Below are 27,814 nucleotides of genomic sequence, written 5' to 3'. Positions count from 1 at the left end.
AATGTTGAAAATCACTTTTAATTTACTGGATAGGATAAATGGAAGACATAATGAACTTATGCTTGACCAGGTGTCAAAATGCTGGAAAGAAAAACGTTTTAATATAAAAAGAGCACAGCATACCGTATAGGGACCAACAAATACTTGCATATTCACATTATAAAAATATACATCAAGAGAATGTTCCTTACATGCAGTTAGCTATCCAATAATAAAACAGTGCAGACAGATTTTATTTTTATTAATTATCTGTTGTTTATCAAATTCAACTGTTTATAAACATACACACTAATTATACATGTTTATAAACTACAATAGATACAGATAAAACAATTGTAATGATACAATTAAAGGTTGCTTAAATATAAATAAAAAAGGCAAAATAAGGCGTTGGAAAGTGTATGCACCAACTTAAAATACACATCTTAATTATGTGTGTACAATAAGGCATGTTTGTACATCGTATACCTGTGCAACAATACTGACAAATAATGCAAGTCATTCCATACACAAAACAGCACCAATAACAACAAGGACATTAGAATAAGCATACTACACCAAATGGAAATCAAATGAATGAATTACATACGTTCATACTTATTCTAGTGTTCGAGGTTGTGGGTAATGGCACATTAAATGTGTTCTTTTCTCTACAGCCTAAACTCCCCTCACTGCTTGTTGAAGAAGGCATAACACCGAGGTAACACATAATTTAAATAATCCCAGAAATTATTCTTTATTTTGTACACGAAACCCAATATTAATACACCCATTCAACTTATGGTGAAATGCATGTATGCCATCAGTAAATCTATTGAGACCATTTAAGTTTACCTCAAAATTAATTAGATACCTAGATTATTAATATTACACCTGAACTTATCTACACATTTTGTGACCAAAAAGATCATTGTATTCACTAAAGATTAAAAAATATACTTTGAACAGAAAAGCATATACACCGAAAAGGTAAAAATAATAAAAGTGGACATTTATGAAAAGAAATCCTAAAGTTTTCTTGTTGGTTAAAATTTACAAAAAGAAGCATAGCAGGATTTAGCTTTAAATTTGATCTGTTATAATTTGTAACAAGAACACTGTGGAACAAACAACGACACCCCCAGTCAAACAGGGTTATAAAACTATTACAGCCAGATTTAATGGCCTTGCTGCACAATTTTGTAGTGTGACTGGAAACCAGTGTATCAAGTTTCATTAAAATAGTTTGAGATTTTTTTTTAAATTTATGTTGCGACATCTCCAAGACTATCACCCAATATAATGTGCATTTATCTATAGCCAGAGTCTACCAAACACTAGACCATTTATAACGGATTTAATCAAGTGTGCTTCTGCACTACCCTTTTGTTTGTTTGCCGGACCATGAATAAATAACTATTTTCCTGAACTTTTGAGGCTAAATGCTTTGGCACAAAGAATGCTTCATATGTCAAACACAATATCACAATATCATACATAAATTGTATTTTGATCATTTCAAAACACATCACTATAAATACGCTATAAGATATTCTTAAACAAATCTGAATTAAGCATCTATACAACAAAAGTTTGAAAAGAATGATGAAAGAAAGTTTAAAAAAGAAAAAATCATTCAACATTTGAATTGATTTAACAATAAAGTACAAACTTCTATATTAAAAAAGTTCTTATGTTTTATATTGAACTAACAAAACATGTCTAATATCAAAATATTATTCCTGAAAACGAAAAAAGTGACAATGTAAGCGCTGACAATGGCATAAGGAACAAGAGGGCCATGATAAACTTTTTTTGCTCACGCGACTTTAATAACACCTGATTACATATAATAAGTCAACAGTCAAATAGACTGACAAGATTTTCCTTTCTTATCATTCCATTTATGTTTCAGTGTTGTTGTTTTTAAACATTTGATCTTATTTTTACTATACATGGCATCTGCTCGAAATTGAATTTAAACTTGCTTTAAAGACAATTGTTTCAGTCCTTGTTTTATTTCAAATGTATATTACAGAAAAACATATTTACTTAAGTGTGATGTCATTTTCCTTTCGTTTGATCTACTATCCATTTTTTTCTTACACTAAGTTTAATTCGGACCAAACTGAAAGCTCAAGGGTGTAAGAAAATACATTCCTAGCACAAGATGCAAAACAGACAACAGACGTAATAATGATTTTAATAAATCATTTAACCAGAGCACAAAGTGCACTTGTGGGCTTACATGAAATCCTTACAGTATTTATATACTGAAAACACAAGTATTTTTATTAATGCTGATATGTTAAAAGCACTATTAAAGACACACAATTAAACTAATCAATACATAAAATGCATATGATTTAGGTATAGTAAAAAAATATAAACGAAAATTTGGCTCTTTTTTAACTGAGGAATTTCTGACCATATCGCTATTAAAGCTGCACCTCTCACAGATTGACCATTTAGAATAAGCCAATTCTCGCGTAAATGTATATAAACAGTGATATAAGAGGGCCGGCAAAAGATCAGATCACACTTTTCATATTTACATTCGAAAATCTGTTTTTTTTTATGGCCAATAGCGATACCTACTCATGCTCTAAGAAAAATTAGATGTTGGCATACAACATCATTTTTTGAATGTAAATATGAAAACTGTGATCTGATCTTTTGTCATCAGTCTTATATGACTGGTATCTAGACATTCACGCAAAAATGGGCTCAGTCCGTGACAAAAAATTTAAAAAAAGCTGTCGAAACGGTTGAAATGTGAGAGTGCAGCTTTAATTAAAAAAAAAAAACATTGATAAAGGCTAATATCTTTCATCTGTACATAAATCAGGTTTATTTTTTCATTTAAGTCAAATGAGTGAAACATGATTATACATTAATATATAAAAGTCAATTTTTGGCATCAACCTTTATTGTGCGCCATGAACATCAGAAAAGACCTCGCCATCATCAAATAACATCATTAAATATTTTGATATAGTAGACACGTAATTACTTTTGACATGAGGTCATACATGAAAAGCTTGGAAAAATATTCCTTTTACAAAGCAGCGTCTTTATGTAATTAGCACTTTAACTATCATCCAAGAAGAATATTGCTCTCCTGGTTTATTTAAAAACTTCTCTTAAATGAATAATAAAGCCGGCCATGTCTCATTCGAATTCTATTCTCTTCACTCTGATCAATTCTGAACACAATATAAAACATTAAAGTTATATTCCATTGCACATAAAAAAAATGGAGAGTAGCTCATTTCATGGAAGTTGGAATGTCTAAAACAGCTTCTCCAGGAGGAACTTTTGGGTCCTTACAGCACCCATAATGGACTATCACACCATTGGGGTAGCGTGCAAAGAAACTGAAATGGATAAACAACATTATAAATATTTGTTTCACATCATAGAATTTCTGCCTTAAATGTATAACACAAACAAGTTATTGAAAGGGTAGTGTAGTATGATTTGACTTAGTGGCCATATTTAATACAAAACAACATGAGGTGAAGGAATTTGATACAGGGCCACCTAAGGAACATATATTTGTGAATTTATTTTGAACTCTGGACAGAGGTTTCTGAGAAGAAGATCTTCAAAGTTTTTACTTTTGTTTGCCTTGGCTCTGCATGGAACCACTTTTCTTGAAGAAATCTGGAAGAGGACCACCTAAGGAACATTTCTGAGAAAGTTTTTACTGTTTACAGTGTGTTTCTTGCCCACCAAACAGCTTTGAGATTAGTAATAACAAGCTGGTTGAACCTGTCTTCAGTGTGTTTCTTTCCCACCAAACAGCTTTGAGATTAGTAATAACAAGCTGGTTGAACCTGTCTACAGTGTGTTTCTTGCCCACCAAACAGCTTTGAGATTTGTAATAACAAACTGGTTGTACCTGTCTACAGTGTGTTTTTTGCCCACCATACTGCTTTGAGATCAGTAATAACAAGCTGTTTGTACCTGTTTCCAATGTGTTTCTTGCCCACCATACTGCTTTGAGATCAGTAATAACAAGCTGTTTGTACCTGTTTCCAATGTGTTTCTTGCCCACCATACTGGTTTTGAGATCAGTAATAACAAGCTGTTTGTACCTGTTTCCAATGTGTTTCTTGCCCACCATACTGCTTTGAGATCAGTAATAACAAGCTGTTTGTACCTGTTTCCAATGTGTTTCTTGCCCACCATACTGGTTTTGAGATCAGTAATAACAAGCTGTTTGTACCTGTTTCCAATGTGTTTCTTGCCCACCATACTGCTTTGAGATCAGTAATAACAAGCTGTTTGTACCTGTTTCCAATGTGTTTCTTGCCCACCATACTGGTTTTGAGATCAGTAATAACAAGCTGTTTGTACCTGTTTCCAATGTGTCTTGCCCACCATACTGCTTTGAGATCAGTAAAAACAAGCTGTTTGTACCTGTTTCCAATGGGTTTCTTGCCCACCATACTGCTTTTGAGATCAGTAATAACAAGCTGTTTGTACCTGTTTCCAATGTGTCTTGCCCACCATACTGCTTTGAGATCAGTAAAAACAAGCTGTTTGTACCTGTTTCCAATGGGTTTCTTGCCCACCATACTGCTTTTGAGATCAATAATAACCAGCTGTTTGTACCTGTCTACAGTGTGTTTCTTGCCCACCATACTGGTTTTGAGATCAGTAATAACAAGCTGTTTGTACCTGTTTCCAATGCGTTTCTTGCCCACCATATTGCTTTTGAGATCAGTAATAACAAGCTGTTTGTACCTGTTTCCAATGGGTTTCTTGCCCACCTTACTGGTTTTGAGATCAGTAATAACAAGCTGTTTGTACCTGTTTCCAATGTGTTTCTTGCCCACCATACTGCTTTGAGATCAGTAATAACAAGCTGTTTGTACCTGTTTCCAATGTGTTTCTTGCCCACCTTACTGGTTTTGAGATCAGTAATAACAAGCTGTTTGTACCTGTTTCCAATGTGTTTCTTGCCCACCATACTGCTTTGAGATCAGTAATAACAAGCTGTTTGTACCTGTTTCCAATGTGTTTCTTGCCCACCATACTGGTTTTGAGATCAGTAATAACAAGCTGTTTGTACCTGTTTCCAATGTGTCTTGCCCACCATACAGCTTTGAGATCAGTAATAACAAGCTGTTTGTACCTGTTTCCAATGTGTTTCTTGCCCACCATACTGCTTTGAGATCAGTAATAACAAGCTGTTTGTACCTGTTTCCAATGCGTTTCTTGCCCACCATACTGCTTTGAGATCAGTAATAACAAGCTGTTTGTACCTGTTTCCAATGGGTTTCTTGCCCACCATACTGCTTTTGAGATCAGTAATAACAAGCTGTTTGTACCTGTTTCCAATGTGTTTCTTGCCCACCATACTGCTTTGAGATCAGTAATAACAAGCTGTTTGTACCTGTTTCCAATGTGTTTCTTGCCCACCATACTGGTTTTGAGATCAGTAATAACAAGCTGTTTGTACCTGTTTCCAATGTGTTTCTTGCCCACCATACTGGTTTTGAGATCAGTAATAACAAGCTGTTTGTACCTGTTTCCAATGTGTTTCTTGCCCACCATACTGGTTTTGAGATCAGTAATAACAAGCTGTTTGTACCTGTTTCCAATGTGTGTCTTGCCCACCATACTGGTTTTGAGATCAGTAATAACAAGCTGTTTGTACCTGTTTCCAATGTGTCTTGCCCACCTTACTGGTTTTGAGATCAGTAAAAACAAGCTGTTTGTACCTGTTTCCAATGGGTTTCTTGCCCACCATACTGCTTTTGAGATCAATAATAACCAGCTGTTTGTACCTGTCTACAGTGTGTTTCTTGCCCACCATACTGGTTTTGAGATCAGTAATAACAAGCTGTTTGTACCTGTTTCCAATGCGTTTCTTGCCCACCATACTGCTTTGAGATCAGTAAAAACAAGCTGTTTGTACCTGTTTCCAATGCGTTTCTTGCCCACCATATTGCTTTTGAGATCAGTAATAACAAGCTGTTTGTACCTGTTTCCAATGCGTTTCTTGCCCACCATACTGCTTTTGAGATCAGTAATAACAAGCTGTTTGTACCTGTTTCCAATGTGTTTCTTGCCCACCATATTGCTTTTGAGATCAGTAATAACAAGCTGTTTGTACCTGTTTCCAATGGGTTTCTTGCCCACCATACTGCTTTTGAGATCAGTAATAACAAGCTGTTTGTACCTGTTTCCAATGTGTCTTGCCCACCATACTGCTTTGAGATCAGTAAAAACAAGCTGTTTGTACCTGTTTCCAATGCGTTTCTTGCCCACCATATTGCTTTTGAGATCAGTAATAACAAGCTGTTTGTACCTGTTTCCAATGGGTTTCTTGCCCACCTTACTGGTTTTGAGATCAGTAATAACAAGCTGTTTGTACCTGTTTCCAATGTGTTTCTTGCCCACCATACTGCTTTTGAGATCAGTAATAACAAGCTGTTTGTACCTGTTTCCAATGTGTCTTGCCCACCATACTGCTTTGAGATCAGTAAAAACAAGCTGTTTGTACCTGTTTCCAATGTGTTTCTTGCCCACCATACTGGTTTTGAGATCAGTAATAACAAGCTGTTTGTACCTGTCTACAGTGTGTTTCTTGCCCACCATATTGCTTTTGAGATCAGTAATAACAAGCTGTTTGTACCTGTTTCCAATGTGTTTCTTGCCCACCATACTGCTTTTGAGATCAGTAAAAACAAGCTGTTTGTACCTGTTTCCAATGTGTCTTGCCCACCATACTGCTTTGAGATCAGTAAAAACAAGCTGTTTGTACCTGTTTCCAATGCGTTTCTTGCACACCATACAGCTTTTGAGATCTGTTATAACAACCTTCTCTTTCTCATAAAACATCCGCTGCTCGTGAACCTATCAAGGAAAATGGCAAAATTAAGCAACAATGCAGCCTTGAAAATATGTATGGCTGAATTATCATCATAAATATATTGCTTGTACTACAAAACAGTCTCTAAAGTATATCTAGAAGAAATTATACTCAAAACAATGAATATTAAACTTAAGTTAGTTATTGCATTTAATACCAATCATGTATGTGTACAAACTACAAACGCATATAAATTGACCATTTCCAAGTTATATACACATGTTTATATGGTGATCTGTATCTATTATGCCAAAATGTAACTGTTGTTTAATACCATTGCCAACAAAAATCACAGCAATAACTCTTTTATACTCTCACAAGCAATCGTAATTTAATAAGGCACTAAGTACCTAAGTTCACAATTGATTAGACAGAAAACTTAAGATTACAAATTTTTTCAGCTTATAAAGGCAAATTCTTTTCTAGACCCACTGACATTTTGCTGCCTTGCGAGCTCTGGTGCCTACATGCACTAATGTCTAGAGTGCCAGTTTGAGACTCAATACTGGACACCTTTCAATCTTATAATCATAGCTATTTGAAGAGCAGTATTGGTAAAATAAAAAATTGCTGCACATGTTCAAAATAATATATGTATTGCAATCATGCATACATATTGTGCCAAACATAATTATATTCAAGATAATTTGTAACATTATCAAATTTGTTTTTATCTCAGTCCGAGTCAGGATGTTAGATAATAATGGGCCCTGACTTACATGTAAACTCTCAGAGAAGAGCATGTTCCGAAGCACCCTGTTTTTGTTTTTGGTGGCGGCCTTTAGCTCGAGTACGTTCTCCAGGAATGTAAGAATGTCCACAATCCTTGTGTCTGCCGGCAGCAACTCAAGGGCCTGGCAGATACACATCAGATTATGAATAATACTAACTTCTGTGCACATAAGAACAGAAACATAGGACTTTGTTAGCTGCCGTGGCAACATCTGTGAAAGCTGGTTACAACTGATATGAAGCTTGGATCAGATTATGATTATCTACTTGATAATAACCGGTAACCTTTTATTAAAGAAAAATATATTGTATCCAAGTCCATATGCCTTTAACAAAAAATAAAAAAGCTGTCAAAATGGTCAATTTGTGAGAGTGCAGCTTTAATATTTCAATGCACAACAATGAAAAGGAAAGTGTTATTTCAAGTACAAGTATTTAAAGTGAAAAATCCCTATCGTTACAAGGAATGAGAACAGTCTTAAGGATTAGCTGTATTTCAACCATTACTAATGAAAATAATTGATGAATTGAGAGTTGATTTATTCAAACTAGAACTCCGCGAGTCGGATGTGTCGCCGGACGAATTATTTACTGTCGACATTATAGCTGTTAGATTGGCATTTTATTCATTTATAGACAATGATGTTGCCATTTAACTTTCAAGTGTAGGTGGCATTTGATAGTTTACGAGATATGCCACAGACAAAACCTAAGCAAGAAAATTAACAAAGGGCAATAACTCTAAAAATATGGCAGCAAGAGTAACGGTTCTTGTGCACTGCACTTGCACTCAATGAGATCTATCTAGCTATGAAGTTTCAAGTTGATACCTCTTATATTCTTCAAGATATGCCCCGGACAAAACTTTAAGCATGAAAATTAACAAAGGGCAATAACTAAAAATATGGCAGCAAGAGTTACGGTTCTTGTGCACTGCACTTGCCCTCAATGAGATCTATCTAGCTATGAAGATTCAAGTTGATACCTCTTATATTCTTCAAGATATGCCCCGGACAAAACTTTAAGCATGAAAATTAACAAAGGGCAATAACTTTAAAACTAAGAAAGCAAGAGTTACTGTTATTGTGCACTGCACTTGCCCTCCATGAAATCTATCTACATATGAAGTTTCAAGTTGATACCACTAATAGTTTAGGAGATATACCCCGGACAAGCGAAAATGGGACGTGGACGCCGTCACCGCCACCGACGCCGCTGCCGCCGACAAAAGTAACCCCTATATGTCATCTTTTCAGGCGACACAATAAAACCAACCTCAGAGATTTCTCTTTAGAAATATAGATTGCTTTATCTGCTATTTTTTGCCATATTCAAGCCTGTTATTCAATCAAAGTAAAAATCTTTGGTAATTATGATGAAGGTGGAAGTATAAGTATGGGAGTACAAAGTTGTCACCATCCAGGGCCGCTTCCTCCTCACAGGAGTCAGCTTCAAGGACATTTGCCACTATACAGTGGATGTACCTCACTCACTGAGGTGAGCTTCTTCATTATACAGTAGTGTTGGAAATGGACCAAATACTTAATGAGTATGGTTTCTGAACAACATAATCATAAAACCCTCTATTTCATGCGTACCCTTGTGGTATCAATACATCCAGCATGTTCCTCCATTATTCGTAAAGCCTCCTCTATGTTAGGTTTTGGTTTCTGCCCATCCTTGAAGGCGGGCAGGCCCAGCACCGAGTGGTCTGGGGGTTCGAGGTACACCTTCAACAGGTAGTAGTATACCTGAAAGGGAAAATTAAAGAGTCAGGATTTCAATTATTTTGGTACACTTTGTTGCTCGCTTTTAAAATATTTCATTTCATGAAAAGGTTCAAAATTACAACGTACATATTTCAATACAAATATTAATAAAATTTGAATAAAAAAATTAAAAAGACCATATTTTTGGCATCAAAAGGTTATGTTATTATCTTTTCATCTTATCAAATTCATATAACGTGCTTGCTTGAAGAAAACTACTTAAAATGTAAAAAAATAGGACATAAAATATTTCTGACATGAGATACCATATTGTCTCAATATCGGCAAATACATTATTTCCACAAAACAAGCCCAGAATTGTCAATACGAGCTAGTATGAGGCCAATCATACCTCATTTTATTAATTTAAATGTTATTTGTCTCTGCCTTAGCGGAGTTTAAAAAACTGCATAATGGTTTTCCAGTTAATAGTGTGTATATTTAGCATGTGAACTTCACATGATAAGTACAAATACATATCCAAGGCTATTTTTAAACAAGAGATGTTTGTCAGACATAATGCACCCCCCATGCCCCCCCCCCCCCGCCCCGAGCGCCATGTTATCAGGAGTATATGGACAATTGAATGAAATATGCATGGACTAAACTGACAGCTGATTTGTCACTGACATTGGATGCCGTTGAGGTAGTTTAAAGATTATGACCAGTCAAAGTGTGAGGATAGGGTGTGTGATGACCATGACCTTTGACTCTATGACCTCAACATTCATAGGAGTCATCAGCTGGTCACCAAAAACCAAACTGTCAAGTTTGAGAGCCATGGGTGCAGGCATTGTCAAGTTATCACACAGACAAGCTTTTTTGGTTCAAGGTCACTGTGACGTTGACTTTTGACCCGATAACCCCTAAAATCATAAGGGGTCATCTACAGGTCAGACACAACCCCAAGTCAAGTTTGAGGGCCATGGGTGCAGGCATTGTCAAGTTATCACTGAAACAACATTTTCGCATTCAAGGTCACTGTGACCTTTGACCCGATGACTCGTAAAATCAATAAGGGTCATCTACTGGCCCAACTTCCATGTCAATTCAGGCATTGTTGAGATATCACTGGGTGAAGATTTGTTAAATTTTTTGCATTAGGTTACTGTGACCTTGACCTTGGCCTGATGACCCCAAAGTCAATAGAGGTCATCTACTGGTCAAGCCCAACCATCATGTCTGTTTGATGACCATAGGTCCAGGAATTGTCAAGTTTGCTTTCAAGGTCACTGTGACATTGACCTTTAGCCCAATGACCCCTTAAATCAATAGGGGTCATCTACTGGGCAGGCCTAACCTCCAAGTCAAGTTTGAGGGCCATGGGTGAAGGCATTGTTGAGTTATCACTCAGACAACCTTTTATCATTCAAGGTCACTGTGACCTTGACCTTTGGCCCACTGATCATTTACTGGTCAGGCCCAACCTCCAAGTCAAGTTTGAGGACCATTGGTGCAGGCATTGTCGAGTTATCACTCGGCCCTTTTCTCATTCAAGGTCACTGTGACCTTGACCTTTGGCCCGATGACCCCACAAAACGATAGGGGTAATCTTCTGGTCAGGCCCAAATTCCATATCAAGTTTGTTGACTCACTCGGACAAGCTTTTAAATTATTTTACCATTACGTCACTGTGACCTTGACCTTGACCTGATGAGTCCTAAAAGTCCCCTCTTCTTCGAAGGGGGGCATAAGAAACTGGGATTAAAGTAGTAGACAAACCAAATAAAATTGAATTTGAATACACAAAAAACGGAAAAGATACATGTGTTGTACACAACAATATCAATTTTATATAAGTTTTTGACCATTTTCTTTTTTTCTTGCAATTGTATCATCTGGTGTCTAGTCTTTTTAAACAGCACAAAATGAACTCAGCCAATTTGATAGACTATGATCAGGCAAAAACCTTGAACTTTTATAAAAGAAAAAAAACCGACATGTTAATTTTTTTACATTTCTTCAATCAAAGAAAATCTATTTATGTTTTGTAAAGAACACGGAGAAAATACTTCACTCACATCTTTATCTCCTGGTTTTCCCTTTTTGTAATATGTTCTACAGTACCTGTAAAGAAACCATAGCAACACATACTTTATACCTTTGTATATCACAAATATAGTTCATGACATCTTTAAGTGCCATAATAAACAATGATAAAATAAGGATTTTCTGGAAAAATGCTTCAGGACATATACACTTCAGTACGTATTTATGAAGTTTGTATATAATCAACTTTCAAATTTATGTCGAAAGTCTCATATCCTATTTTCCTCCTAAACTGTTAATTAGTTTGCTCAACATACTTCCAAAAAGCAATAGCAATATGTGTAAATACTGTTTGAGGGTACATAATTCTTGAAATACAAAACTTACTCTTCAGCAAGAATTGGATCTTTTAACACAATGACATATAAGCCGAGAGCCACCTCGTGTCTCCCAAGTCTGCCGAGGAGGATGGCCCGTTCCTCAAAATATTCTGAAACATACATCAACATTACAACTGTACAGAGAACATGTACTTTTATCATATGCCTATCAGTTTTCTTTTCAATTTTAAACAGTGAAAATGCAGTACGCTGTATTGAAAAATATATATCATGCTATTGATACTATTGATACCTCTTTTCAAGTTATGATCTTGACAAGATTGGCGGATCACACACACACACACACACACACACACACACACACACACACACACATGCCTACCATTGCTGTATACCCTTTGCCTTTCAGCAGGAAATAATAATCAAAGGAGGACGCTTTTCTGATGATTTGTATCACACTTGTTTGGTGCAAAAACAAGCATTGACACTTAAACCCGACATTATACAGGCTGTCAGAAAAGTGTCATGCCATAATAATATCTCCTATATATTACTTCACTGAGAAAAAAAAAGTGTATCCATGCTTAATTATGAATACGAAAAATTATGATACAAATCACGAATCTGTTTCTTGAGTGGAATTCAGAACTGGCATCCAACTTGAGAGAACATAGGAAAATGCCACAGATGGAGCTGCATGTAGTAACCACCAAACATACCTCTTTAATACATCATAATTAAATATACAGTTGAAACCGGTTGGCTCGATATCCCAGGGACCAGCCAAAATACTTTGAGCCTCGCAAATAACCTGTCAATCAGAAATGCTTACAATGAGTAAAATCAAATCAGTCCTTTACATCCAGCTCGAGCTAATGAGTAAATCGAGCCACGTGATATAGTAAGCCATCGGGTTTCGACTGTATATATATATATATATATATATATATAAATGAACATAAATGTGTATAGTATAAAGGCGAAGGAGCATGTTAGTTTAAGAGCTGCACTATTGGCAGTGTTTGAGGGCAGTTTCAACTTAATTAAGTATCACTACAACGGACACAAATCAATGAAGCATACCAGTCATTTTGAATCTTGGAAGCAGTTCCTCTGGTCTGTAGAATGTGGACGTCTGCAGGAAGTTGATTAATTTGGTGCGATATTCCCCAAGCTCTCCTACCTCCTTCCCAGCCTTGCACGGCATGTGGCCTGTAGTGTAGAAATTAATATTTATTCATATTTGAATGATATATTTCAAAAGGTTGCAGCTATTATTAAACACTTTTATGCAAATGCTTTATATTTTTGCTAGTGGAACTAGGGCTATAACTGCCATGATAAATACCCAAAAGAAGAGCTGCCTAGACACAGAAATGGTTTAATATTGTTTCTTAGAATCAACAAGGTAAGAATTTGCATTACTATCATATTGTATTGCAATGCATTTAACAATGCCTTTTCAGACCATTTTTCCTATTCCAAGAGCCATAACGTATGTAAGCCCGAAGGAAATTAGACATAAATAACAGATGCACAACAGTCCATGCTGATCAAGATTCCTATGAAGTTTCATGAGTGTAGACATCATACATTTGGTGCTACATGCAACACAGACCTTTTTTTACTAATTCAAGGGTCACTACTCTTGTAAGACCAAATGAAATGAGGCTAAAATGGCAGGTGCACAACAGCCTATGCTGATCAACATTCATATGAAGTTTCATGTTGGTGCATTATTTTAAAAGCTACATACGACTTAAGAATTGTTGAGATTTGCAAAGTACATGATTGGATGCCATGTGATGAATGCAATTCCTATATAGCCCCCAGATAGATATATCTGGTGGTAATTCACTTATATCCTTCACTGCTCTGTTGATAGAAATTGTAATTTGAAATGTTGGTGGTAGTCATTTTAATTTCAATCATTTTCAAAACCAAAGACAAACAAGAAATGGAAAACGTTTACCTTCTGGAAGTTGGGCAAGGTACTCGGGCATATATCTCTGGACCTTCTCCCGCAGCAGATGGGCAAACCGACTGTGCATCCCTTCACTATTATCATTCCACATATAGATCACGTGTTCCTGAAATGGTTTACCATATGCTACTACAGATTACTTATAATTTGTTACACTTTGCAATGTACTATTAACCATCAACGATAACTTTGTTATTTAGCCAATTTGTGACCTGTCAGATCATTTTGAGACAAATATTTAAACTTTTGTGACATTTAGATAAATAACAGAATCTGTCATGGATAAGACTCTCATTTCAATTTGTTACCTGACCATTTTGAGACAAATATTTAAACCTTTGCAAAATTTAAACACATTACATCATCTTTCATGGACTAGGTTCTTCTTATGAAACAGAGAGGATTAAACTCAAATGCATCTATTCAGGTTAAGTTATGTAGCTAGCATTAGCAAGGTTTAGTGGTTAAATTGCCTGTCATAGATGCTCTGTAGTGCATCAAATACATAATTGAGATATTATTGTCATATTAAAAAGGAATATCTTGAGAATCAAATGGTGCCGGATGGTTTTACCGAATATTTAATGGCGAGGTCCTTGTTACTGTGGTCAATGTTTTCCAGGTAATCAAGATAGTATGTTTATATTCATAAGGAATATCTTAAGGGTCAAATTTGTTTAAATGGTGCCAGATGGTTTTACCAAATACTTGATGGCCAGGTCCTTGTTACTGTGGTCAATGTTTTCCAGGTAATCAAGATAGTATGTTTATATTCATAAGGAATATCTTGAGGGTCAAGTTTGTTTAAATGGTGCCAGATGGTTTTACCAAATACTTGATGGCCAGGTCCTTGTTATTGCGGTCAATGTTTTCTAGGTACTCAAGCACCAGCTGCCTAGGAAGATTCTCCACCTCCGGAAGATCTTCTGTGAAAATCTGTGACAAACAGTTTTTCTTTCAAACATTCATCATATTTCATGAACATGTATGTCTTCTATGCCATAAGATCACATTACATAAATAAATGACTTAAAGCAAGAGTGCCACCTGTTGCAAATAATGCCCTAAATATTTTAGAACTCCAAGTTTGGTGATGACTGGTTGTACATTAGCCAAAAGAGTGGACACTGTAAATATAGTTTTTGCCAAATCAAGACTCATAACTCGTGTGTAACTCAAGCTAAATGGCAGGTTATCAAACTTGTCCAAGATAGTATACCTATACACATTCTAACTTTGTGATAATTGGACCAGGGCTTCTAAAGCTTCTAAAGTAATTGATCGGCCTGCTTCTCTTAATAGAAATATGACTATTTTTTATGTTGCAGTGTAAAATAAAAGGATAAAAATGTATTTTACCTTTATTCCTTCCTCTGGATTTTCTCTGATCACCCACTCAGCATATTCAAATATCAACTTCAAATGATCAGGACCTGCAACAGTGAGAAATAGATGTACCTACATGCAAGTAACAAGAACCTTCGGAGAAAAGAAACTCAACATGTCTTAAATACACACAAGTATGTACTGTACAGTACATCTAAATCTAAACAACAAGTATTTTCATTAAATTTATATCCATCAAATTACATATAAGTATACATTAGATGAATTTATACAAGCTGATTGTACGAACATACCTAGGTGTTGTAAATATTGCACAGTTCTATCACAGCCATGTAACAAGGAGTTGGGTCTGGTTGCTTGCTTCATCAATGTGTTTAATGCTGCAAAAAATATAGAAATTTACATGTATATAGACTACATTTGAAGCAACAGGATGGATAGAGACAATTTTCTGAGAAGACAGTAGCAGTGGTTCGTTATCTATTGGCTGAAATCGATGAATGCATATATTGTGTTGAGAATTCATTATTTACCATGATCGAATCCTCATCAGTTTAATAACTGATCAATTATGAAACACAAAACAGAAGTTACCTTTCTCATGGAGACCTTTCTTTTCATAGAGGATGATCAGTTCGCTGTATTTTTCCTTTTTCTTCAGCGACCTCTCGGCCTCCTCCACATGAACCTTGTTGTCCTTCAAGCGTAACAGAGATGCCACCAGTGCATCGTTTGTCTGAAAATATCATATCCCACACAATGTACATGTGCAACCCTGTGAAGGATGTTTCTTGACAATGTTGATTGTTCATGTAAGCTTTATTGGCTCAACCTTCTTTCGGGGACAATAACGAGACTTAAAACATCCAGATTCTAGATCTGGAAAAATGTGCACATACGAACAGAATATAACAATTAAGGACTGACCGGTGTTGTGTCAGAAACTTATCTCTAAACCAAAACCCAAAGAATTCAGGTTTTTTTAAGTTTGACAAATATGAAAACTACAACCTGCAGGTAACACTTCATGAGTGTTGTGTCTATAATCTGTGAGAGCTGCTCCTTGGAGACGACCAGCTTGTTGCCCTCCTTGATGGCCGTTGTAGATATTACCTTCTCCTTGTTCAACATACGCTTTTTCTGTCAAACAACAAAACAGGGCAATAAGTACAGAAACAGAATGGACTAATTGTTTAGAACTATGATTAGTTAATACAACGTCTTTTTTATGTTTCGAATCTGTATTTATCTGAAACGTTCATGGACACATTTTTCATCAGCAGTATTTAAAACAAGGTTCGCGACAACTGTTAAAAAATATATGAGCATATCAACAATAATTTCACCTTATAAAATTAACAATCATGTTGTTACAACAACAATCTTCTGAACAATCAGGCAATTATCTGCTTATAGTAATCAGGCCAAAAATTAAGAACATGTTGTGCAACTATATGAATCATCTTTTGATTTTTTAATTAAAATATGTAAAAAAGTTAGAAAATTGAAAGCAGAATGTTTGCCTGTTTTGTTTTTCCTTCAAAAACATCATAGAGTTAAACATGTCCTCATATCACTGAGGTACTAAAACCATTGAGGAAACAACATTACTGTAGTACTCACACAAATGAGGTACTCACATTATTGAGGCAAGTACCAGGAGGCCCTTCTGGAGGTCCAGCTTTCTAGTGTCAATAAAATACTCAAAATAATTGAGGTACTCACATCACTATGGTACTCAGTAAGCACCAGGAATGCTTCTCTAGGTCACCTCCCCAGAGGTATAGCAGTCATTTGTCAATAAATACTCACACAACTGAGGTAATCACAACATTGAGGTACTGAAAAAAGAGGAGCTAAGGTACTGTGTTACTCACATCATTGAGGTAGTCAGTGAGTGCAAGAAGGCCCTTCTCTAGGTCCCCTCCCTGCAGGTCCGGCAGTTTTTCTGGGTAATCCAGGCTTTTGCGGAAGTCTGGCGGCAACAAGTTTGGAAACAACCCTATCACATGGGATGGATCTGCAGCAAAAACATGGTTATAATATTCCTTGTGTGACATCCTCGTCACTTTATACTGATAACATTAGTATCAAGTTTGCTTGAATAATGTCAACTAACCAATGCCCCTTACTGGTTTACATACCACCAGAATGATCCAAACTTTCAAGGTGAGGTGAATATTAATTGGGTTTATAAGTTGTTCTTCTTCAAGCAATCTAGCAGGTATTTGTCCAGCTCTGAGCTATTGTAATCCGTATAAACTTATGTAACATTTAATACACAAGAGCATAATTATTACTAGCACACAATATAATTTTATTAAAAGAATCCTAATATCTTACCAGTATCAAGTTTGACGAATATGTTCATAGATTTCTCAAACTCCTTCTTACAGAACAGGTTAACAGCATACAACTGCTGGATGTGGTCAATGCGAACCTTCTTGTCCCTCTCGGGTTCATCCGTCATGTTCTGAAAATGCAATCAAATTTCTACCCTTGAGGTACTCATTCACGCAAACATCGAAAACCAATAACTTCATCCGCTACCCTCGTAATAGAAATTTGACAGTACCCCTGAAAAGCTCATGTAAAATTTGAATTAATCAGATTGTGGGTGCAGTTACTAATTGTACATACTATACTATAAATTATTGTACCTTAAAAACATATCTTCAGCTTGCTCATAACAGACATTCCGTTTGCCTTATTTAAATATGACTTAATTTAACTTATATTTTTTTCAAAATGCATGAATAAAGGAAAGCACTTACTGCTAGTTGCAGCGCCAATTCAAACTCCTTATTGCCTAGTAGTTGACGTATTTGGGTTGAAATTGGGACGGCACTTAATCTCCAAACATGATTGCTGGATGCAACATACAACTGTCCGTTTCCCTGACAAATGCAGCGAGCATTCTGAAGGTTTATGCTTTGTATCATCAGATGGGGTTCTATTGTCCGTACTTCTATCACTTTTGAAAGCAAGGCTATAAGATATGGCGTTTCATGGACTGAAAACAAGAAACAGAACAGTTCACATCATGCATCACCAGTCATATTTCCAATACAGATACATACAATTATTTTTCAAATTCCTTTTTAAGAGTAAGCAATATAAGTACATCAGGCCAAGAAGTACATGTAAGAGCATTTGCATTGAAGTGACTACTGTAGCAAGTCATAACCCAAACAAGCCAATTCGAAGCATTAACAATAAATTATCCCTGGATTTAACAGCAACTAATTGTATAAATTTAAATTGTCTACAAGTTATCTTTAGGCTAGTTTGCAGATTTCATTGATATCATTCTTTGATATTAATTTTCTGATAAATATTGACCATTCAATTAAAACTTTAATCAAACTGAAAATGTAACCAGTTGTACACACTTGGCTGCAGATTTCTAACCTGCCCTAGTGTAAGATTGTGGAATTTATTATCAACCAAAAACACAAAAAAGTGTGAATTTAAAATTCAACCTCATCAAATACCAGTTATCAACGTGGGTTCTGCCAAGGTAACAGCAATGCTCCTCTGTATTTTTTCCGTCAAAAATTGGGTGTAATTAACAATAAATAACGACAAGAGAGGTCTTGCTGTACATGTGCTCATTGTCTTTGGCAACATGTGTACCAAGTTTCATTGAACTTCTTCACTTTAACACTTATTGAGTTATGGCCACCAATGCTATGACAAAACCATTCCTCAAAAAAATGAAGCAAAAACAGACAAGTTTTTTATACCTATGGAAACAGGAATGTCTGTCCACTTCACAGGATGCTTTTTGGTTGGAGTACCATCATTGTCAACAAAAATAGACTGGTCATCTCGACCCAAAATAAAACCATCATCTTTGAATGGTGATATCACAGGCTCGGGCTGTTTGCTCCCTAAGGGAAATAACTCCTTCGGATCTCCTGTTCCAACCTGTGTAGCCCAAAATAGAACGTTTGATAAATAGGTATATAAATACACACAAGTCTGCCCCAGATTAAATGCAAACACTCATGTGGCCACCATTTTTTTATGTGGATACCAAAACTAAATTCAATGCATGAAAAACAATATCCAGATATGATTGAGAAGGTGGCTATTAGCTGATATGAATCTCACTTATTTCATTTCATTGGGTACAAACTAGTACCGATGTCTGTTTAATAAGGTCACAAGAAAAGTACTACTAATGGAGCTGAAACCTAACATCCATTGTGCAGGATGAGGATGCCCATCCTACTAGACCGCCTTGCCTAAATCCACATTTAAGATTTAACTAACTTGAAAAGTTATACATACCTAGAATGTTGAAAGTTTACCTTCAGTATATAATAGTCGCGTTTGAAGCCGACACACAGCTTTTCCTTACACCAGACAATCGATCTTGGAATATCATATACACTCAGATCTGCCTGCAAAAATAACCACAACCTTTTCATTGAGAAACACTATTTCCTTTTTATCCAATCTTTATTATAATAGAATAGCTAGAACTCTGATGAACCTAATATATAATATATATTAGGTTCATCAGAGTTCTAGCTATATGCATTGTTGGATACCCCTAGTACACTTTTAGGCCCTGCTTCATATTGTTACTAATGTAGTGTTAATGGAATTAAGTTCCAGGGTTGCCAACACTGAGCTAGATGATATGTTCGAAAGGTTTAAAATTCTGCAATTTTGTATCAACTTGTAAAACAAACATTAAAATTAGATATAATAATGCTAAATACAGAATACCGGTAAATGAAAAGTGTCTAGAAACAAAACATGATGTAGAGATTATTTTGACCATTGATTCCCAAGTCTGACTATGATACAAAAATTTAAAGCTGCATTCTCACAGATTGACCATTTTGACATTTTTATGCCTTGGAATGGGCCAAATTTTGTGCTTATGTCTGGAAACCAGTGACATAGGATTGCTGATATTTTCTTTTTTATATGACTGAATGCAATGTATTTATGCCAAAATCAGCTGATTCTAAGACGAAAACTAGAATAAAAGTTAAAACTGTTTTTAATGTGTTTCTTATGGTTTAAAATTCCATTACTTGAAAAACTGCAAGCAATTATTTTATATTTCACTAGGTTAACAGCATCAATTTGTGAATTGTTTAAAAGTACATTCAAGAGAATCAGATCTCACATCCATATCAGTGAAATCTCTGTTTTTCCAGTACATAAGGTGGATTTTCCGTCTGTTGGCCACACACATCTTAAGTGTCGTCTGCTTGTCCCCACTCATAGATATATGGTTCTGAAAAACACATCAGGCGTATCATATTTTATTGACATGGTTTCGATAGCCCACAGGGGTGAATGTACTCTTAAAGACGGGCATCTCTTTTGGTTTGCAATACAGGTAAAAAGATGACTTAAGCTTCATCTTAAAAGGGCAAGATTCTGTGATTTTAAGTCAGTTGTTCACTGATTGATTAAACCAGTTGACAAATACATGTACATTAATTACTAAAAAAAAATACATGTACCCAAAACAAAACACAGATGATTCTTGTACTAATCATTTTTTATAAATAAAAACGTAAAATAAGCAATTATCAAAGTACAACTAATATTTCTGATACAACAAGTTACAGAATTCCTCACTGAAAAGGATACTGAAATTTGAATGCATTTAGCTCACTGAATCTCCGCAATATGACTGAAATATTGCAATTTCTCCAGTCATTTTTGTTAAGGGCTATTCCATTTAAACATATAACACCCAGGGGAAGGCATTTTTAAAGTATTCCACCCCCCACCCCTCTAAAGAAAGCAAATTTACCCTTTCAGGGTCTAAATTAGCCAAAAAGACACCCACCCATATACTATTTAAATACTGGGAATTGCCTTTCCTCCGTGGGTTATATGTTTTACTGGAATAGCCCTAAGAAAGTAGTGAAATTTTAGTTTGAACAAAAATAGTACCAAAATTTCTGAGATTTTTAAATAAGGCTAGACATTGGATATTACCTGTACATGAGTAGCAAACAGGGAGGCTCCGCGAGTCTTTGCAAGTGTTGTGATCGGGGTAAAGGACGTCAGATCATGCACACTCACGACACTGTCTGAAACAATAAAAACACAATTACAATGAAATCTTATTTAAATCATATTTATTCATTCTTGTATTGAAAATTTAGATCCTTAGTCAAATTTAACTGAAATTAATTTCATTTTTAAATCTTTATTGATAGGTCCATAATCAGTACATAGTTTGTAATTGATTTGTGAGGATTATAGGATTATGATTTTCATAAATAAGAATATTTTACATAGTTATGATATGATAAGGCGTAAAAAAAAAAAATTGGTTAGGGTTACATCCTTTTCAAAAATAGGCTTTTTTTTATATTTTTTTATTAGGTAAATTGTATAAGAATGTCATTTTCATCATAGTGGAATGGTGTTAAAGTTATCTTAAGTGTAAGCATTTAAGGTTTTAAACTACATATTGAAAAGTATTTTTTTTTTCTTTTTTTTTTCAAACTGACTATAAAAAAGGTAGGGTCGGCACCTATTCCGTAGGTAGGGTCAGGTAACCCGAACCAAATGTATTTCGACTTGTAAAAATTACTACAGATTACAAGTGTGTCTACAGAACTTCCAGAGCAGTAAAGCTTATATAGTTAACAACAATGATGTTGTTAACATTGTTAATGCTAATGAACAACCAACCAAATGATTACCAGCTAAAAACTGTGTGTAATGCAGTTAAATGTAACATATAAAATAAATTAATATTCACAATGGGAGTATAACTTGTGGTCCATTCAACTGAATACAATTAAGATTCATCAAAACGTAACTAAACACTAATTTTTCGTGAAACTTAAGTGTCATTGAAGAGCTTTTTAACATAATACGGACAATATTGAAATGCCTGACATTAATTTGACACTATTGACATGTCTAACAATATTTCATTCTCTTCCCACTGATAAGGCTGAGCTATATGAAAGATATTATTTCCCATTCAAGGCGCACAAAAGTTGTTGATTTATAACAACTTTTTTAAATTTTAATACATTATCATTTGAATTTATTGATAAAAACAAAAAAAAGCATATCATTTGTGTACAGATAAGAAAATAGCCTTAATAAATGTTGTTTCTTTCAATTAATAGTAACGTGGCCACAAATTCCTCAGCTAAAAAAAAGCAAAAATATTTTCGTACACAAATCATATCAGGGCTTTTTCTACTATACCCAAGGTTCCGACTATCAGACCCATTCCCAACGCAAAAATATATGATATTTTTCCCGATGTTAAGAAAAAAATCCCAATCATTCAACATCCTCATAGAATATGTGATGTAAAGTTTTGGGGATATTTGAATTCAGAAATCATTCATTTTCATCACATTTAGAGATCAGTATGAAATATTATCTGTCATGATTTATTGCAATAGATATTTACACCCCAAGGATTGATATTTCAGCTGTTTTGGGTCTTTTGAAAGGGAAAAAACTAATATTTAATAATTTCCTCATTCTCAGGAGACTGAAAAGCTTGTTCTTTTAACTGTAAAATTTTCCAATTTCAGCATATGCACGACGCAAATTTTCCAAAATGTCTAGGGTCCTTTTCCCAAAAAAGGCAGAAAAATCCCTGCATTTGCTTTTTTGGTCACACAGCTTTTAATAGAAAAACCCATTTATAATAATAATAATATTAATATTTTTTATCTATACACAAAGCATATATGCTTTTTTGTTTTGGTTATTAAAGTCAAATATGTTAAACATAATAATGCTTTGAAAAAATAAATAAAACATGTTTGTATCGATCTATATTGTACCCCATTAAGATGAGTTTTACTTTACATGTGTGTTTAGAGCAAAATTGGGTGAAGTGATATATTGAAAGAGAGAAGGACAAAATTCTTCTAAACAAAAAATCCCCATCAAGTTTGGCAAAGGCGTTCAAAATCCCCATATTTTTTAAACTCATTTAAAAATTGTTTGATTGAATAAAATTAAATATTTAACAACTTACACAACTTATATGGTATATAACCTTTAAAAATGGCTAAAAAAGAGGAATTCCATATTTGGGGATTTTGTCTACCTATGCAGAGGGAGGGGGGATTATGTTTTATCTCCTGTATATTCACAAATGATTAAAATCTATCATAAATACCAAACCTGACAGACTGATTAGCAAAAACAACTCTGGAACTGCACACAACTGAAACAAAATATCCAATACTTGAATCATGCATAAGGATAATTTCAATACACAAATTCAATATCGGAACAATGATGAATAAATTGAGGGCTTAACACAAGCCTGTTGTAGCACATTCTTAATTGAGTTACAACTGTCTAGCACCAAGCCCTTCAAATGGTATTATGTAATCAATATTGATGTTGCTCTTCAGACTTGTACAATCCTTCTGCCTTGTTTCAGTGTTTACTTGGTAAACATATTTGGGACAAATCAGATGAAACATTGTATGACTAATGGCAACAATCAATGATTATCTACTTTGACACATAAATACATTTGTACATCTAGCCAAGAGGGTTCTTGGCGACTAAATTCAGATATTTAAATTCTTTAGAGTTTTTAGGGAAAATATTTAATTAATATTAAAAATGTAATTGTTATCATCAGAGTCTATATCCTAGATAGAACATGCTCTGTTGAAACAGCATAAAATTAAAGTTGTTTTTTAATATTTAAATAACTTAAAAGGAAAAGGTTTTACTTCAAAGAAACATTCAGAGGACACTATTTTGATGTTGTTTTTTTATTTGAGATAATCTCAAATGTCAACAGGACACAATATTATCAGCAGTGATTCACTTTGCTGCGCATCCTGATATTCAATTGTTTTCCTGAGTACACATTATTCTTAATCAATTCATTAGCCAACAAATCTACATGTGTGTATGTTTGTTCTGAGGGAACCATGGTAATGAAACTTGCGAGTCTGAGGGTAGATTCAAGCAGATATGAAAATGAATCCATGTATCAGATGCATCTCATTTAAATAAGTTTACAGTAAGCCTAGATCATAGCACTTCAGTAAATGTCCATTAAACACAATCAAGTCAAACAATTAAGCGGCATTAAAATACCTGTTGAATTGGCTTCTTTGAAAAAGATTTGTACGATTTTTCCAGAGCTACTTCATATTTGACATCAGCTGAAACATTAAGACAGGAAAAAAAACATTACAATACATAGGTGTAGTAGCATGCATCAATTGTTGACCTGTATAGTATATCCTTAAATGATACTGGCAAAGCTCCATTTAGTTTAAACGTTATATATTTTACGATTGTAAAGAATAAGTTATGATAACTAATACTAAGTCACTCTTGTTTGCATGATGTTGCGCGAGAGTGTGGTCTTGCTTTGTGGGGCAGGTCCCCAGAGAAAACCCACTTGTCCGGCTTGGTGACCACAAACCTAACTCACATGAGCCCAGTCCGGGAATCAAACCCCGGTCGCCTTAGTGAGAAGTGAGTGCCCTAACCACTGTGTTAACCGGACAACCCTCCAAAGCTCCATTTAGGCACTGCATGCCTAAGCGTACATATATATTTTTTTGTTATTTTTTAGAGCCTCATTACAATGGAATGAGTCGAAATATATATTGAGTTTAAATAAACTTTTGAAATTAGCCTTATACCAAAATACTCTTTGAGTCTTGAGACAATTATTTGTTAACATGTAATGACGATTATGTAAAGCACACAAAAGTGATTTGAAGGATCTTTTTATTGCCATTAGATATCTCAAATCAAAATACGGCAAAGTGAAAACAAAATGAGATCAGTGTCAATAAAAAAAACAATGTATTTTTTAATTAATTGAATTTCTGAAAAAAAAATTGATTTAGTTAACAAATTTTACCTCCTATTCTAATTTTCTTCACTGTGTATTTTAGAAGAGGCCCATCTTTTGTCCCAACAAGGAGAACTTCATCTGCAAAAACATAAATATACTTATTGAACGACAAACAGATCCATAAGGCAGCTTGAAACCTTAATGTTTTGTTAAAAAGAAACACCTTTTCTCCTGCATAGATGTCAACATGGCTGACTGGCTGCCATATTTTAATTTATAATAATTTTGAGTAGTGTGATATGTAACTTTTTTGACAGTCTACACTGCAATTCTTTTAACCATTGTGTATCACAGAAATAATCGTCATGAGCAGGTAAAATGCATGACATTAGGATTTAGGACAGGTTTAAAAGGACAGGGTGCTTTAAAAGTGGGACAGGGTGCTAAGGAAGAAAAGGACAAATCATATCCAGCTGTGAAGAATTTGAACATTATAAATATGAAAAATAAATGTTTGAAATTGTGTTTAAATGAAGAAAGGTTCAACTGCCAACTATGCAAAGTTAGTATGTAGTTATATTCATGTTACAAGTTTTAATCAAGACCAGAGAAATATTGAGAGCCTCAATAATTTCATTTTGTGTGAATGCAGAAGGTCTCCAAAGCTAGTCTTCATGTGGACAGAATGGTGCTTCCAAAAAAAAGGACAGGGTGCAACACCTTTCCACAACTTTTTAGCTAAAACCTAACATTGTTATCATCAATCAGGATGATCCATGACCATTAGAAGATACATATATGTCATTTAGAATCTTATACAACTTCTCGAAAAATCATACAGTAAGCATCCCACTGTGCACTTCCTGTTTATTTTTTTCTCCTTGTATAGCTACTTCCACCATATAAGTAGTGTAGTTGTTGTTCCTCTGCAACTATTATAATGATTAAACAATGGCATAAGAAAATTCCAAGAAAATATATGGATAATATAACCCCTTGAATCTTTCAATGGATTTTATTCCTACTCAAGGAAGGAACATTATGAATATGCAGTACTCATTTGGAAGCATTCTGAATGAATAATGGCATGACTGTGTGGCATGACAGCTCCATCATTTTTCAGCATGGTCAGTTCTGAGTTATTGACCGGGTTCTCATCCAAAATATGGCATGAGAGGTAACACAACTTTGGCGCCTAACTTTGGATATGCAACCCTTTGCAAAGAACGGTACAGTCAATCAGGAATTAAGTTTATTTAAAGAGTCAATAAGCAAGTGCACAGAAATTCAATCTGAGTGTTTGTTTAAGAAAATATGAGCTGGAAAGTATAAGTTAAGTAAAATGTTTCTGAAATTGCAGCTGTCATTGCCCCACCCACTGTTTCCTAACCAATAGCAATGTTGTCAACCCACCATAACAGGCAATTGACTCGATCTTCAAAGGGAGCCTCTCTAAAATCGTGCCTGCTTCATAAGCGTCATGCATTTTCAAGCCTAAAATTGGATATTTTCACAAGAAAAAGTTATCAAACTGAATTGTTTTCATTTCACATGATAGGCCTTATCGACCTCCGAAATTGAAGAGCTATTTATGGTTACACATCACTATTTTGTATTGGGTCACGGACACTACGGACCATGGACATTACGGACCAGATTTAGGGACATTACGGACCATCTTAAGAAACTTACGGACCATGATTTATAATCTTATTACCTTTTATTTTTTTATTTATTCACTCATTGGTCTTTAATTTGTTAATAAATTCTTGAATATGAGTGCTCAGTATGACAATTATCTTCCATATAACTGTGAAAAATCCCGTGAAATTCGAATAGATGAATGGTTTAATATAAAAAAAAATGTGAAATTCCAATAGATGTTAAAGACCAATGTATTTTTAATAAATTATTAACACTACAATTCAAATTGAATCGCGGACATTGAAAATTTATAATTATTTTTCAGAGACGAGTACGACATGGATACGTCTGATTTTGATGTGACCCGGCCCGACCGCGAACTACTCCAAGAAAATCATGAAACGTAAGTTGTTATTTGTTATTACTTAATCACGGACATTGAAAATATATTATTGACTGGATATGTGAAATAAATAACACCTTAGTAAACGGGACGGTTGATTGGCGTTGCAGCATCAGAGGGAAAGGCAGTGGCTGTCCTGCTATGGTGAAACAGCCTGGGTCTGAGACACTTTTTAATATATAAACAAACAAGAAAAATACTAATTAAAATAAATGTGTTATGAGTGGATTTCACTTGTCGAAAACTGGATTTCACCTCGATTTTCGATCTATTTTCGAAAAAAATCGAAAATTGCTCTTACTTCTTCATTTATAAACACTTTATGAGGCACTTTCCAATATGTATACAATTAAAAATAATTATTAATTAAAATAAATGAGTTCTGAGTGGATTTCACGTTTTGAGTGGATTTCACGTGAAATCCACTGGATTCCTGTATCACCCTGTACCCATTTTAAGAAAGTGACCCAGTGGTGAGGAAAAAATCTCGACTTTGACATAATATAATTTTATACATGTAGTATGCTGTATCTTTTCGCTCATTTTTTGTCTAACGCTTCTGCTCCGAATATCGCGCGGAATTGCGCACATTCAAATACGAATTATATGTCTTGTAGGATTATGAAAAAAACGTTTCAAGTGGTACCAATTCTATACCCAGGTTTTAAAAGCGAAAACATTTTGAAAAAAAAACACATCTTAATTATAGTTTCAAAGTGCTATTTTTCACCATTTTTGAATGCTGAAAATAACAAAAATAAAAAGTTTGTTGAATTGCATTTCTTTCAAAGTACAACATTTTTGTGTTTGAAATTTAACAGAAAATGTAATTGTATCCACATTTATCAACAAACATGCTATTTAAATTGTCATAGATATACTGGGCAAATTTCCCTAAAGCTTTCATTCGAGTAATGTTTCACTCAAAAATCAAT

The 27,814-nt window shown here is 34.7% G+C and overlaps 1 protein-coding gene across 1 annotated transcript; it reads right to left on the bottom strand.

The window, feature by feature from the left end:
- Positions 1 to 226: 226 nt before the first annotated feature.
- On the bottom strand, positions 227 to 26,400 carry LOC128209305 (vam6/Vps39-like protein). Its single transcript, XM_052913286.1, has 24 exons — positions 26,246 to 26,400; positions 24,899 to 24,970; positions 24,118 to 24,185; positions 23,179 to 23,221; positions 21,004 to 21,098; positions 20,177 to 20,287; positions 19,344 to 19,436; positions 18,774 to 18,957; positions 17,802 to 18,040; positions 17,371 to 17,500; positions 16,905 to 17,047; positions 16,039 to 16,167; positions 15,622 to 15,763; positions 15,321 to 15,407; positions 15,040 to 15,113; positions 14,509 to 14,616; positions 13,669 to 13,786; positions 12,780 to 12,908; positions 11,743 to 11,845; positions 11,388 to 11,433; positions 9,196 to 9,348; positions 7,585 to 7,719; positions 6,758 to 6,849; positions 227 to 3,356 (listed from the first exon to the last, which is right to left on the bottom strand). Exons 1-24 carry the CDS (start codon positions 26,316 to 26,318, stop codon positions 3,248 to 3,250), a joined length of 2,676 nt encoding a protein of 891 aa, XP_052769246.1. The 5' UTR covers positions 26,319 to 26,400; the 3' UTR covers positions 227 to 3,247.
- Positions 26,401 to 27,814: the final 1,414 nt, after the last annotated feature.

Source organism: Mya arenaria, chromosome 11 (genome assembly GCF_026914265.1).
Source record: "Mya arenaria isolate MELC-2E11 chromosome 11, ASM2691426v1".
NCBI classification, from domain to species: domain Eukaryota; kingdom Metazoa; phylum Mollusca; class Bivalvia; order Myida; family Myidae; genus Mya; species Mya arenaria.
This window is presented reverse-complemented; position numbering and strand designations above follow the sequence as displayed.